This window comes from Osmia bicornis, chromosome 13 (assembly GCF_907164935.1).
Source record: "Osmia bicornis bicornis chromosome 13, iOsmBic2.1, whole genome shotgun sequence".
Classification (NCBI taxonomy): Eukaryota; Metazoa; Arthropoda; class Insecta; order Hymenoptera; family Megachilidae; genus Osmia; species Osmia bicornis.
The window spans coordinates 8,046,437-8,061,263 of NC_060228.1; the positions used below are offsets into that span (position 1 = coordinate 8,046,437).

At 48.8% G+C, this 14,827-nt stretch overlaps 1 protein-coding gene across 5 annotated transcripts in view; it reads right to left on the reverse strand.

Annotated features, from left to right (window-relative positions):
• The window catches only part of LOC114879078 (cysteine-rich motor neuron 1 protein-like), a 108,190-nt gene that overhangs the window by 3,555 nt on the left and 89,808 nt on the right, over positions 1-14,827 (reverse strand). For 4 of the 5 annotated variants that reach the window (XM_029193609.2, XM_029193607.2, XM_029193606.2 and 1 more), the window contains 5 exons: positions 2,515-2,694; positions 2,056-2,235; positions 752-1,107; positions 327-677; positions 53-253 (listed from right to left, as the gene is read on the reverse strand). In XM_029193609.2, the coding sequence (XP_029049442.2) occupies positions 53-253; positions 327-677; positions 752-1,107; positions 2,056-2,235; positions 2,515-2,694 (1,268 nt within the window). The remainder of the gene's footprint in view (positions 1-52; positions 254-326; positions 678-751; positions 1,108-2,055; positions 2,236-2,514; positions 2,695-14,827) is intronic. The other variant, XM_029193608.2, reaches the window with a different exon arrangement.

The window sequence follows — 14,827 nt, forward strand, 5'->3', positions numbered from 1 at the left end:
CGTGTCCATGTCCGTGTCGATTTATAAAACAATCCTACAAGAGAAAACTTACCGTAATTGGACAGGTGGGGCAACAAGTTCCCGGTTTCGGAGGCAAAGGGTCCTTGCAAGCCACCGAGCAGACGGTTTCTCTACAACTGAGTCTCCCTCCGGCCTCGCAGGTGCAGGTGGTGCAAGAATTCGGACGCCAGGTAGATCCCTCTGGATGCGTCTCGTTCAGATGGTCCGTGCAGGACGCTCGACAGCGACATATCTAGCCGACAAAGAGGATTATACGAATTTCGTTGGAGGAAATGCAGACGTCTCGAGGACACCGATGTACTTACAGGACAGCCGCGTTTGTTCGTTTTGTATCCAAAGGCGCACCGTTTCCTGCATCCGATCAGAGGCGGACAGCTCGAGTCCGGTTCCCTGCACTTGCAGAACGTGCAATCGTTCTCGTCCATCACCAATCCTCGCTCGCAGTGGAGGTCGCACTTCACTTCCGGACAGATTTTCTTGCCTGTCTCGTCGATCAACACGCTGTCGTTCGTAGGCTGGTCGAAAATTTGCGGAGTTTCGCAGGCGCACACCGTGCAGCCTGCCTCGTCTTTCGCGAGGTCGCAGTTCAAGCCACAGTGCGGCAGTTCGGGGCAGATTTTGTCGGTATCGGTACTGGAATCGTCGTTGCCGTCCTCCTGAAAGCAAATTGCACGGATCGTTATCGTCGGAAGACGTCGGGAGCAACAAAAAGTTGTTGGTTCGAAGGTACCTTGGGCTCGAGGCAGCTGCAGACGGGACAATCGTTCTCCCCGTTGGCGTATCCATGCTCGCAGGTCAACGCGCATCCTTCCAAGGACGTCCGACAAGGCGACTCCGACTCGGGAAGGGAGGAGTTGGTCGGTGGTGGACAATGAGGACAACACTCGCCAGGATCCGGTGGGATGGCGTTCTCGCAGGATTTACACATCGGCTGATGACAGGACACTCCGTCTTCCTGGCAAACGCAGCTCTCGCAGTCCGACTGTTGCCATCGTTCGCCCACCTTCCTCGCCTTGTCCTCGTATATGCAGTATTTCGTCGATTTCGGTGGTTCCTCGCTGGTCGCCTCTACCCACGACACCGATTCTGCAATGCAAAACGCGTCCCGTGTTCGATACCGTGTACGTTTTAGCAGCTCGATCGCGTCTCGTTCTCCGCGTCGCCGGCTCGAGGTTTCGATCGACCAACGACATTTCCTCGAAAGGATCTCTCTCTCGTCCATCGTGCACCGTTATTCGATAGGCAGACCGAGCAAACGCAATCGGAAAAGGAAAGGACTACTCTTACGAATAATACCCTTCGACAGGAGGTTCAGACGAAATCGTAAGGTTAATTCGATCGCTACGAGTCGTCGAAGCGTGAGGGTGGAAGGGAAAGAGTATCATTTTTCGGTGGGCAAACATGTCTATTATCGTAACCGGTAATCGTAGCCGAGACGAGCCACGTTGCCGAGGGTTTATTAAATATGAAAACGGACACTATCGAGTTTCGTCGCGCGTTTGCTAGGGAGTCGCGCGTCCGCGAGATAAGAACGGACTCGTTAAAATTCAACAGGTAGATGGAAAGTTTACCCTGCTAACTCGAAACTCGATAGTCTTTTTCCAGCGGACGAACCGGGGATCAGTCGGAGCTTTGGGTTGGCTCGATTATAATCGGGACAACTCGGCTGGCGAAGGAATTTTCTACGACCACACCGGCTTGGATCGAAAGGTCGAAAGAAAGAGTGTAGGTATGTAGTTCGCGGGCGGTCGATTCGGAGTGGAACGTGTACCGGGAACGACGAAGCGGTTCTCCGGTTGAATCAACGATTAGAACGGTGACCTATGAGAGGAGAGAGCAAGAGAGCGTGGAAGGTAAGAAGAGACAGAAAGGAGGAGGAGATTGCTCGATATCGACCCGTTAGAGAAGGACGCATCGTCGGGGACTGGCACGCGGTTGTATCGTGACCGATGGAGCCGATGATACCGATGAAATCGATGGAAGCGTGGGGAGCGATGAAAGCGAGCCACGATTACGACGAGCTTTCGTAATTACCTGCGGGCCTGCAGTCGTACAGAGGGCAACAGCTACCGGGTGACTCGCGATCGAGGGCAGCCCTCACTTGAACCGGACGATGCCCGGCCGGGCAGCTCGCTGGTGGACAAGGTGCGCACTCGCACCCTCCGTCTTCCGTCAACACGCTGTTCTCGGGACACCGCTCGGATCCTCGAGAGTCTTTCGCAGGAAAAACGACATTTTCAGCACAGAGCCCCTCTGCCAGTCTAAGTCTACTCTGTCTTACTATTCGATGCGGCGCGGCGTCGAGAGGCCGTACCGTTTGCCAGAACTCTTTACGTAGAATACCCGCGTTCGCGATCTATCGGACGGTTTCCACGCGTCGAAAGGAAGGAAAGACGGACAGCGCGCTGGCGAACAGGCTGGCTTTTCGAGGCTCGATCGCCAAAATTCTGTCAAGCCTCTCGAGAAACCGAGAGATTTGCGACAATTTCTTACCTGCCGGGATGCAATCGTAACGGGCGCAACAGCTACCGGGCGTATCGGGATCCGCTGGCTTCACCTGCAGCGGTCGTTCACCCGACGGACATTCGACCGGTGGACAGCCGGTCGCGCATTTGCATTCGCCCTTCTCTCCTTTCACGCTATCCTCCGGACATTCGGCTCCACGCGTTTCTCCTTCGAACAAAAACAAAATGATCGTTCGCTTAATTATCAGTTTGCTACAAAGGATGTTCGTACATGTAACGTAACAATGATTAAAGCGTAGCAAGAAGTTCGATCGCGCGGCAAGGAAGTACGGTAGCAAGTTGAAGCAAGTTAACAACTCGCGTCATCCTATCTTCAAAATGACTACCGCACGTTTCCTCGAAAATGCTTTTGGAAGGCAACGTACCAAGGCGGGGACGCGAAAATGCCAATAAGGAGTTTGGGGCGGTTTTCCAATATTCCTGTGTACGCCCCGTACAGCCCCCATCGTAGAAGGCGCAGGTATACCCGTCGTTCGCCTACCTTTACCATACATGAATCGCTAAGAAAACTACAAGATTTGCCAGCTATTTAAAACGAATAAAACTCAGGCCTCACGTTCGAGGAAATTATTTACAGCGGTAGGAATCGCGAACTCACTCACGTCTAAGTCGTAAACTTGCTCCCTATCTTGATCCGCGGCAATTACAAAATCTTTTATTCCACCAAACGCATCGAAATTCCAGCAGCAACGGCGTGTTCGATCGAGAACGAGATCCCGGGATAAAGAATGTATCCCCCCTCTGTTTATCGTTTTTCCACCATTCCTCCTCGAATCCAGAACGGCTTTCATCCGACCATCGATTCGGTTTAACGTAATCTCATCCGCGCGCTCCGAAACGTTGTTTCCCCGCAGCTGAAATATTGTTCCCCGAGGATATGGCGTGCGTTCGTCGAGAAAAATTGCGCGTGCGAATGACAGGGGCTTCGAGAAGCTGAAAGGTAGGCGTTCGCGAGAACGCGAGAAGAAAAAGGAAAGGGTTGCGTTTCAAAGACGCATCTAAGCCTGCTACTCCAGGACAAACCTAATGCAATTTCTGCCTTCATCAGTCCGGTTACGTCCCAAACAAATAATGTCCGTAAAAGTAACGAAGTTCAGTAGCATTCTTCGCAACAGGCTACGCGAAAGCGACGTTTTAATTTAATCGATGGACATTTCGATCCAGTGAACCGAACCGAAACGATCCGATCTGATACGCTTGCCCGAAACGTTGGCAAAACGTGTCGCTTCTCTCTGAATGGAGAAAGGTAAAGCTTCGTGAACCCTTGGAATATGGGTAAACGTCTGCGGTTACCCTGGAATGGATAGTTTGATGTTCGATAAAGCAATTAAACGAGGGTCGACTCTCAAACCTCGGACCATCTCGGAAACTGTTCGGTATAAGGACAACTATAGGAACGTTGCAAACACACCCCGACAACTTCAACTTTCGACAGCTTTCCCTGGATTCGATGAACCTGATCTCCCTTTTACTCGTCGATTACCGAATAAACGTGTAAAGGAACATCAGGACATTAGTAACAGATTTTTTGAAATTGTACGAAATACGACAGAATGAAACACAGCGATATTCGATATCCCTCTTACTTTCTCGCATTTAGTTTCGTTCGCGTATTTCGTTACAAAGTGGATCTATTAGAAAAGAATTGGGTGATGTGAACTCACGATGAGATGGTAACAGAGAAGATTAGTCCTTGTAGATCTATCAACCATAAAGCCACGTTGTTCTAAAATGATAATGTTATAACTGACAACGTAGTCACGGTGGCCTAGTCTCGTTTATTTTTCTCTGTCCTCTCGAAAGAAGAAGGCAATCGTTCGTGGCGGAACGAATTTCTGCTCGCGTTCTGCCGGTTTCCGGTTGATCGAGTATCTCGAGAGGAAAATTCGCGAGACGTATTGCAACGGGAATTGCCAGGAGAACGATCATTACCAGCGCGCGACGTTGTCTCGAGCAACATCGTTGACGTAACGCGTTTGCGCGCTACATACCGTCCGATAGAGAAGCCACGTTTTATTCTATGCACCCTTCAAATTGGCTGCAACTTGTTTTTAACCGAACTACGAGGCGGTTTTAATACCGCCATTGTCACAATGGGAGCGTGATTGCGCGGAGAATTTCGCCGCACGGGGAATCGGAAGAATCGAGCCGGAGAACCGCAAGCGGAAGGTCCGCCGCGCGAAACGAAAAGACACGCGATCCGAAATGAACGTCCATCGTTTCGTATCCCAGAATGAATTTCGATTAATTTAACGTTTCATCGGCGAAACGTCGACCAGCCTGCTCGAGCTTTCACGCGAACTAGAACGGATCCTCTTCTTAATAAATCAGTTTTATCTGGTCGTTTAAATCTGGTCGGAAAAGGGAGAGGAAGATTGCAAACTGCCGGCTGTCAGAACGAAATTACTTAATTCCGTGCGCATCCTTTTCCGCCGCTCTTTTTCCTGCCTTTCCCGCGACCCGATCGTAAATTCACGAACGAAAGAGGATCGGGAGGGATGAAGATGAGAAGCAGAGTGGTCGAGAGGTTCTCGATATTCTTTTCCCTATGAATCACCGGCTGGGAAAAACGCGTCGTCTCTCTCTCTCGATGCGAAACCACTTAATTTCACCTCCAACCTTCCGCGATTCTACCCCTATTTTCTTTCTACCCTTTCCTTTCAGCTAACGGTAGACAAGACCGCCGTGTCGGGGCTCGGTAACTCGTTTACAGGGATGCGTCGAGGTAGGAAGCGAACGGCGATGGATGGAGAGATAAAATGAAAAAAAGAGGAGTCGGCCAGCCAGTGCAACGAGTGCAAGAGTTGAAAGATTCGGTACGCGTCGGCTTTTGGAACGGCGGGGCGCGGCGCGAAAGACTCGGCCCGCCATTAATTCTTTCCCGGGCTTTTGTCTATCTCGTTGGTAGCATCCGTGCGCCTCGGCACTCCGCATTGTCCGCGTCGTTCGTCGATCCGCTCGAGGGTGAGCGAACGAGCGAGGGCTCCTTGTGTTCGCGCCACTTCCTACACAACACCTACACCACCACCCTCTAACGCCCGTTACTTTTTTTTGCCTACTTTCTCGTCGACCAGCCTCCCTCAACCCTCTCTCTCTCCCGCTCGGCTTTCTTCCCTCGTCTTTTCTGTCTCAATAAACCGGAAAAACTTTGGAAAAAGCTGCGCCAAACCGTCCTTTTCTCTTGTTCATCGACGCTACCCGAAAGCGTTAAACAAAAACCACGTTCTTTCGGCATCCACGAAATCCGGACGTTTCTTCTTTCTTTTCGACGCGCGCGACTTCCTCCTCGCTTATTTCTGTGAGACGTAATTCGGTAGAAAGCGCAGACGACGGAGGAACAACGCTTTTGTGCGTTACCGTAAACTTTGCGATACAAAGAACAAGCGCCCTCGACTGCTGTCGAAATTGAACGAGCTTTGCCTCGATGTTACGCAGCTTCGCGCATCCTTTATTTTCCTCTACTTAATGATTTTTCAGTAGTCGATGTCAGTTTGACGGGAAACGAACATCAGCGTTGCACGGCGTACTAATTTTCCGGCAGTCGAATACGCGAGGCGGAACGCGTTGGATGTCGAAAAGCCTGGGAAAACTTTTGGTAAATCCAATCCAGTAAATACACGGTAAAATATTTCAGTCGAAACCTGTCCCGACGAGAATGATGTATATCCGGCTGAAATCATTAGCCTAATTGAAATCGGATAGGCCGGTGAAACGAACCTAATGACCGACGGTGCAGCCTCGTTTTCGGAGGTAGGAAACTGCGCGAATTAGTGCGATTGATCGCGAAGGAAAAACGCTGGAAAATTACCCGCCACATCCGATCGCGTTCGAAAAGAAGCGCGTGGCTATCGCGCGATAAACTAGTTTCCGCGTTTTCTTCCAGCGAACCGACTTCTCTTTTCAACAAAGAAACTTTAACCCCGTTTCGCGTGTTTTCACGTGTAAAAAGGAAATTTTATCGTCCAAGAAAATTTCGATCGTTGCTTACGATCATCGATTACGTTTCGTCTTAAAAGCGATCCTCGTAAATAGAATTTTGCCGCAACTGAAAAAAGCACATTACGAGCTGGCGAAACGAACCGTTCGGTAACGACGTTATTCCCTGGTGGTTCGTGATCTTTTCTAATCGTTTCAGTAGCGCCAGGTTACGAACGTACACGTTTTTCGTTGGTACGCTGCTTCGTTTCGTTCGAAAGAGCTCGTCAAGCGCGAAAAATAAATCTACGTTGTAGCTTTGTCGGGAAAATTGATGGAAAACCGTGGCGGAAAGTCGAAACGACGTTGGATCGAAAGGCTCTGTCTCGAATCAAGCATCGAGGTATTCACCGAGAAGAAGCGATGTTCTTTCAATCGCGAGGACCGGAAGAGCGATTCCAGTCGGCGAATAAAGCGAACGGAACGACTCGTCGCTATTCGGTGACGAAACAAGTTTGAATAGAGCTACTGCTGAATGTCGAGCAAACTTCTAGTAAACATCGACCTTACAGAATGGCCGACATGGATAAAAAAAACATTGAACCTTCCCGCCACGAATCTCGATCGCTTAAATATTTATCGAAGAGGGAAACGCGTGAAACTCGCTTCGGATTCGCGAAGTGGAAAAATACATCGGAGAAGCCTGGATCAAGGCGAACACGCTTCGCGACTCCTTTCGGTCAAATCCTTCGTCGATTCTATCCTCCGTCGCCCCGACGTGTTGTTTCCGCACCGTTTACTCTTCTTCTTATCGATGGGACAAACCGACGAGCGAAATGGAATCGATCGAGGAAAGATCCCGGATGCCAGAGCAGAGAGAACTCGGAGCGTTTCAAAACACCCTCGGTTTCGAATCGTCGAAAATTTTTGAAATACATGGCCGAACAGAGAAAGTTCGAGCTTTACGATTCACCGACTTTAAACAAATAAACTTTCGATCGAACGTGTACGCGTATAATTTTCACCAACTTCGCGTAAGCAGCGGCGAATAATTAAAAAATGAAATGGTAATGCGCTAGGTAAGCTGGCTCGAACCGGAAACCCATTATCGAGACTGCGTTATCGGCTCGCTCGATAATATTTCACGGTTGCTTTAACACGGCGGATCGTTCTACTTAACGGTCGTTCAATCCGCAGGAAGTTTCGCGAAACCGAGCTCCAAGGATTTCTCAATAGGCTGAAAATTACGAGACACCGATAATTCTCTACATAAGCCGCGTTCGATTCTTTTCTACCGGCGTTTTGAAACTTTAAATTAGTCTTGCGATGGAAAAATAATTTCGCAAGAATCGCGATTTTCTTTCCTCCGAACTAGGATCATCGATCCAACACTCGAGGAAGAAAAAAGGAAGGAAGGAAGGATGAAACGATCGTGAAAAAGTGAAACAACGAGCGACGTTCTCCGACGCGTTCGTTAGACATGAATAATGTAGATTTCGGTTGTGCAACGAGGAAAAGGAAGAACGAAGCAAGAGGGAATAAGAGGGTGCAGGCATGGCCGGTGTTCGGTGTTCGACGAACGCAAAAGGTGGAAGGGTCGCGAGTGAGCAACGAACGAAGAAGGGCTTTGATCTTTCCTAGTCGTTGAATTTACGTCGGCGAATTTCGTAAACGCTGGTACAAAGGCCCTTTCAATGTTCCAGGTGCTTCGCCATTCGAACACCTTATTTCGCGTATCCTCGATAAACTCGATTTACAAACGCGTTCGATTCGCGTCCACCTAGGGTAAAGGACAGCCCTCTATTACCGGATTAACCCCTTCGCCTATGATGTTTTCGATAGTTGCAACAGACAGAGCTAACAATTTATTGCTTCAATTTTGAAACAAATAAAGAAAAATAAAATATCAACGATCCTTTATATTCAACGATCCTTGACTGAGCAAATTATAATTATAATTAAACTCAACATTCAATTATACTAAAAGTACCAACCAAATTGAACACATTTGAACAGTAAATTGTGTCACGAGTATGACACAATGTTGTAGGGCAAGGGATTAACAATATTAATTTTCATGATTTGTAAAATCCAGGCTATACATACAAATTGAAATTACAATTGTCCAAGTAAATTAAGATTTTAATTATTAATGCAAGGGAAAAATATAAAAAATGTATGAAAATCCTGGCTCTTGCAATTATCAATATTTAACCATTTTCGTTACCAAAAAGGCTAAATAAAAAATTATATTGACATGTTTCAATAGCTTTCATATCATACACTAAATATCCGGTATATTTACCCTAATTGGTTCACGTAAATAACAGTTATATTTGTCGAACAAATTATTGACGTATGACCAATATCGGCAACCCTTACGAACGTACAGTATTCCCAGGGGAAATTGTAACTCGATATACACCCAAGTACATCCCGGAGTCTTAGAGCTTTTAGACGTTATAATTGAAACGAGCAGGGAACTTGGTTGGTACTTAAGGAACTATGCATATTAAGATCTGTCTGTATTGTCGCAAGTTGGGACCATCTGCACGCAGACTCGAGTCGAGATAATCGGTCGCAGATTACTCAAAGACGGAAACGAGAACCATCTATATATCCAGCTAAGTCCTCACAGCGACGAGGAGTTAACAAAACAGGGAAACGGTACTTAAAGCGAAGAAAACTTTTTTTCGAAATTTTCAAAATTCAATTCCAAGTGCTTTGAGTCAAATGGTGGCCGAGATCAAGAATAACGACAGGGCACCGTTTCCGGTTAACTACTCTGGCAGCCGGTCCAATTTGAATGTCGCGGTTAGTTGTAAAATGCAAATGGTTACATCTGATAGAGACGAAGAAGAGAAAGAGACGCATAGGTGGTGCATCGGATGTAACACGGTTGAGCAAAGGGCAAGGAGGGTGTTTGGGTTAGGTAGAAAAGCAGCGTTTGCATTGCCGCGTCAGCTGGTACGTTACCGCTGATAGCTACACCGTAGACGTCGCTATAATGGAACGCGTCAGGTTGCCTTTATGTCTTTCGTGATACCGAGGCATCGCCGTCTCTTCTCATCGGTCTCCACGATCGTACTTTCCTAGAACGAAGTCGTCTTCCTGTCGGCGCTTCGCTCCGGTTCATACACCGCGATCCGTCGCCATCGGATTAAAACAACCTCGAGTCTCCTTATCCTCCTCCACCGTGGCACGCCGATTAAATTCTCTCTTCGATCGCACGGCGCTCTCGCTTCTCTTTAATATTTATGGAAAGTCAAGCCGTAAAACGATTCCGCCCGATCCTGTCCCTTTATTCCTAGTGATTCATTGTCCGCCCTGTGACGCGGAAACTTTCACGCGACAATTATATCCCTGCGACGACACAGTTCCAGACACAATTTTCCATCAAAGTCTTACGAGATTCGAAATTCGAAATCGGTAGCCCGGTACGAGAGTCGGTCGTAAAAGACCTTTGCTGAAAAAGAAAAACGAGGAGCAAAGGTTTCGTAACGCCCTTCTTCGGGAACTAGTTGGAGAGTAACTTTGAGAAACGTTCCAAGAGATTAAACACCGACTTCGAATTCGACCGTTCTCGTCGGAGGGTCGGTTCCACCGATAAGAGTTTCCAGAGAAAAAAACAAAGTTGGAGGCTTTAAAAGTGTCTATTAAACACGGTCGCGGCGCGTGTTTCGAGGGGAAAGGAAAATGGTATCGCGAATTAGACGACATCGTGGGCGATAAAGCAGCGGGTTTTCGCCCGACTGCACCGCAGGGAGAACGGAAAAGCTGTTTTTCGATTGATTCCGCGCCGTGAAACTCGGAACGGAAATCTTTCTGCTCGTGCCGGATAAACGGATTATAGGTTTCACGCTTGAACCGACAAAACGATCAACCGGTATAAACGCTTCTACGAGCGTAACTTTCGGTAAGCGGTGTCGCGTCGCGTCGCCGCGAAAGCCTGGTTGCATTTGCATCGGTATTAGAGGCTGGTCGGCTGGCTTCCGGCTTTACGCTCCATCCGGTCGAATAAAGGGGAAAGCGGCAAAGTCGTGGAACCGCCCGCGAAAGAAGATCTCGCTCGAGAGAAAGCAGCTGGGATTTTATTCGAACAAACTTGGCCAAGCGGGACGGGAATCCGCTTAGTCGCATATTTTTCACGATACTCGTCGAGTAATAATGTTCCATTATCCGTGCGTGATTTTAAATCTTAAAACGGAAGACGCAAATGGATAATCGCGGTAGGTGGTGATATTTTACCGAGCGTAACAACGAAACTGTAGAAGCAAAGGCTCGATTGAACGTCGAGATACTTGACGGGTAAAGCTGCAAGCGGGATTTGCGGTTATTCCGATTCCGTGCACGGGGACACGCTCGAAAGCGTAACGACGCAGCGCGCCGTCGGTCACGGCGTCGCGTCGCTGCGCTTCCCCGTTAAACGCACGACTTGCCAGTTTCCGGGCGACAGATGTCTGCCTAAATGCAACCGGTCAACTGTATGCCAGCTGTGAGCGCAAACTTTCGGGAATATCGAACTTGTGGAAAGGATATAAAAAGAAGGCGCAATTCTGTGCACGCGTCGCTATGCCAGCACCGGAAGTCAATGCAGGGTACGCTCCTTTTCTCCTCTTCCCTCCGGTCTCGCCGAGAGGTAGCCGCTTTTTTCCAGCACGAACCTCGGGACGACGACGGTCCATTCAGCGGGATTGCGTTCTTTCAGCGCGAGAAGGATATGTCGGTCACTGAAAGCGCGCCGCAAATCTGAACGCCGCGTCGGGACGAGGAAAAATACTGCCGCCTCTGTTGCGAGAGCATCGAATATTTGAAAGCCGAGAGAAACTCGTTCGCGCCGTTAAATAAGTCACCGAGGCGACGCTTTTGAGAAGCGTGCGTCGAGCGTGACGGTTAGACGAGTACCTACCAGGGAAAGCCGTGCTACCGAAAAATTTCAGTTTCCCTCGTTCGCCGACACCCGGCAATTCGTTTCACCCTCTCCGTTCTGGCTGCCATCCGCGCGTGAAAGAGAAAAAAGCCACGTGGAAAATCATGAATCGATACCGCGCGAGAACGTCTCTTCTGCTTCTCGAAGGGAACCCTCCCCTGGTAAATTCACGTTTTTCATCGTCTGCTAGAAATAAAATCGAACAAATTCGATTTCGAATCCAATTTTCCTCGACCTCGGATCACCGGCGTACACGGGTTCGCCTATTATTGCTGCTATCGTAGCGGCCAACTGAAGGGAATGCTCCATTATCAGCACCCCCCTTCGTTTTCGATCCCTTCTCCGCGTAAATTTTTCAATATCAACCATTCGACAGAGGCGATCGCGTCGCAGATTTCCGCGAAATTCGATAATCCCGATGACAGCAAGGTTTACGTTCGCTTTTGACTCGGACCGCGTACGATCGAAGCACCCTACCTCCGAGCGGTTATTAGTATCGGATTATCGTGGTTGCGATGTATTCAGAAACAAATTACCGGCGGGAATAATGGGCGGATAGGGTGAAAAGGGAAGCAGCGAAACGGAGAACAAAAGGCAACATGCGAATCGAAACGAATCTGATCGAAGCGTTTCGCGGTGAGACGGAAAATGGCCGAGATCATTCGTAATCCTTAAAGCTCGTAAAATATTTTACGAGTTTCTGCCACTGTTTCGAAACGGAAAACTCTCGGTACACTGGTCCCTGCATTCGTCGTAACCGCGACGCGATATCGAATATCGACCACGAATCTTTTATATCGTTTCTGTCGGGCGTAATGAGCGTCGCCGAGAGCCACTTTGAAAACGTAACACCGTTGCATAATTTTACGACTCTGCCTGCCTTTGCGATCATACGATCGAATTCGCATAATCGAAAAATCGACGGATAAGAATTTTTTCCCTGGAGATAACGAGGCCTGGCAAACATTTTTCGAGCTGCTCCCCGAAGCGGAAATGGATCCGTGCGGAAAGGGGTTAAGAATCTGCGGAGATTCGAGGAAAGATCCGTGAGTGTTCGCGGACGAGTGCGGAGGTTCGGAGTGAGATATTTGAAAAGCGTGGCTAAACTCAAAGGTAAGGGAGGGCCAGGAAGGACAAGTAATTAAGCGTTTCGCGCGTTTCAGCGACGTCTGGGTGGCTGGAAAACGGAGAAAGGTAAAAGGATCGGAAGAGAGCCGGAGGTGGGTGGCGAGAGGAAAGCGTAGAGCGGAAGGGAAGGGTTAGGGAAGCGAGCTTAGCAGCTAGGTTGTCGGTGGACGACGGGGTAGACAGAAGGTGCGCAATTAGCTGGTTAACGGGGCGCGGGAAATGCCACGGAATTAGCCCGGCAACCGTGACGGAGTTTTCCGGGACCGCGGGGAGAGGGATCGGAGGAAAAGTTAGCGGAGTCGCGAAGCGTACGCTTCTCGGTCGGCCGGCTGCCACGAGGCGCGAGGAGGAACGGGGGAGGGAACTGTTCCGGCTCTTCTTCCAGAGAAAAACGAATTTTCCACGACGCCCCGGACCAGCGGGAAGGAAGCCGCAAAATATTTCTTTGGGAAATGTACCGAGCAACCCTCCACGAAGAAACTTCTTCTGTTGGAAATATGCTTTCGCGAACGCGAAATTTCTGCTAGTTAAAAAGGAGTCGGGGACGACGTTGAAAGCCTCTCGACTCCTGACCGGCAAGCGCAATATCTTTGCCGAAACAAGGAAGAAAGGAAGGAAGGAAGGAAGGACGGAAAGAAGAAAGTTACCACGAAGATGATAGCCCCAAGGGTTAAAATCGGACACCACCTGTTATATCGTAACGCGACGTTGGAATCGAGAAAATCCTCCCTTTTCCTTTCCCCCTCGTGTTTTTCCTCTATCTTTCCTTCGAGCTGTTCGTAATCCTTCTTTAACGACTCCGAACCGAGTCTATCGATCTTCCCTGTAGCTAGTGAAACTTTGACAGAGCAGAAGAGGGAGATGCAAACGAAATTTCGTGGCTTTACGTACGCTCCTCTCTGCTGTAAAATAATTGTCGGCACCTGTGTAGACTTGCCAGGCGTCGTATCTTGTAAAACGCGAGAATAAGCGTCGACCAATCGAATTGGTCGGGAAATGTTCGGATCGACGATGCATCGTTTCGATTTCCGCGTTTAGCCACGCGGCTTCATTAATTAGCGACCACGCAGTATGCATATCAGATGAAAATTTCAATGATACGTTTCCCGTTAATCAGGCGCGCGTATCGATGCCGCCAGCGTTTGCCGGCCACGGGTAATACCATTGAATGTTAATTCTTTGAAATTAATAATGCGGTCCGCATAAAACGCTGCTGTGATTCAATGCCTTCCCATAAATCGAGGATGTTATCAAGGATAACAAATCGCACGAGATAAATTCGGCTTTCCAATTCGAATGGAAAACGGAACATGTCCGTGCGACAACGAAAGCCAACGACGTTGCGACACGTACGAACAAAAGTTCGTCCTCGTTTAATCGACGTCTCGAAACTTTTCCGCGAGGAGAGTTTTGATCGGTGGCACGAGCCGCAATTATAGAGCGCCGCGCTTTTCCATCCGGCCTCCCTGTAATCTCGCGAAATCCGCCAACCTTTGATACCCGTATATCGAAATGAAATTATTTCCGGGACGTGCAATTTCATCGAGTAACCGACAAACGCGTCGCGACGTGAAATCGCCGGCAAAAAAGCTGCACCTCCTCGAGCAATTACCTTAATGGGTTCGGTAATTAAATCGATTTCGACAACGGCGCCGCGCTCGTTCGTTCTCTGGGGTGTCGTTAGAAATCGATGCGTTCGGTTCGTTGCGCTCGTTATACTTTTCCCTCTTTTCACCTCTCTCCATGCTTTCAACTCTCGTTCGATTCCAATGAAATTCCACGATAACGCGCTTCTTCGACGTTGAAAGAAGATGCGCGGTGTCAGCGACGGAACTGGCTGGCCGCTGCCGGAAATTCATGGTGAAGGTAATTCGTTGATCTCGACGTGGTACGTGACGAGCATGCAACGTGCAGGGATGATCGGCTGACTACTCGTTAATGCCATTGTTCCGTAATGCAAAAGCGTTCGTTAAATGACTTTCCTTTTCGATGCCCTCGTGTTACGTTCTCCTTCCTCTCTCTGTTCGAATGCTTGTTTTGAAACTCGTTCGACTGTACAGCAACGAAACGGGAGGAAGACGAGTGGGCTGATTTCAGCAAACTACCTAGCTTATCTCTGGCTCGTTTACGATAACAGGCATCGACTCGCGTTACCTTTCTGCCACGCCTTTTCCGCTAATGCGCTTCCCGTGTTAAGAAGCGGATCGTGGTTGATGACTGACGAACTAGCGTAAGAAAAGTGAAAGAGCTTGGATCGGGATTTAAATAAAGCTTCGTTTGTATATTTCACGGTGCTTCTGGACTGACT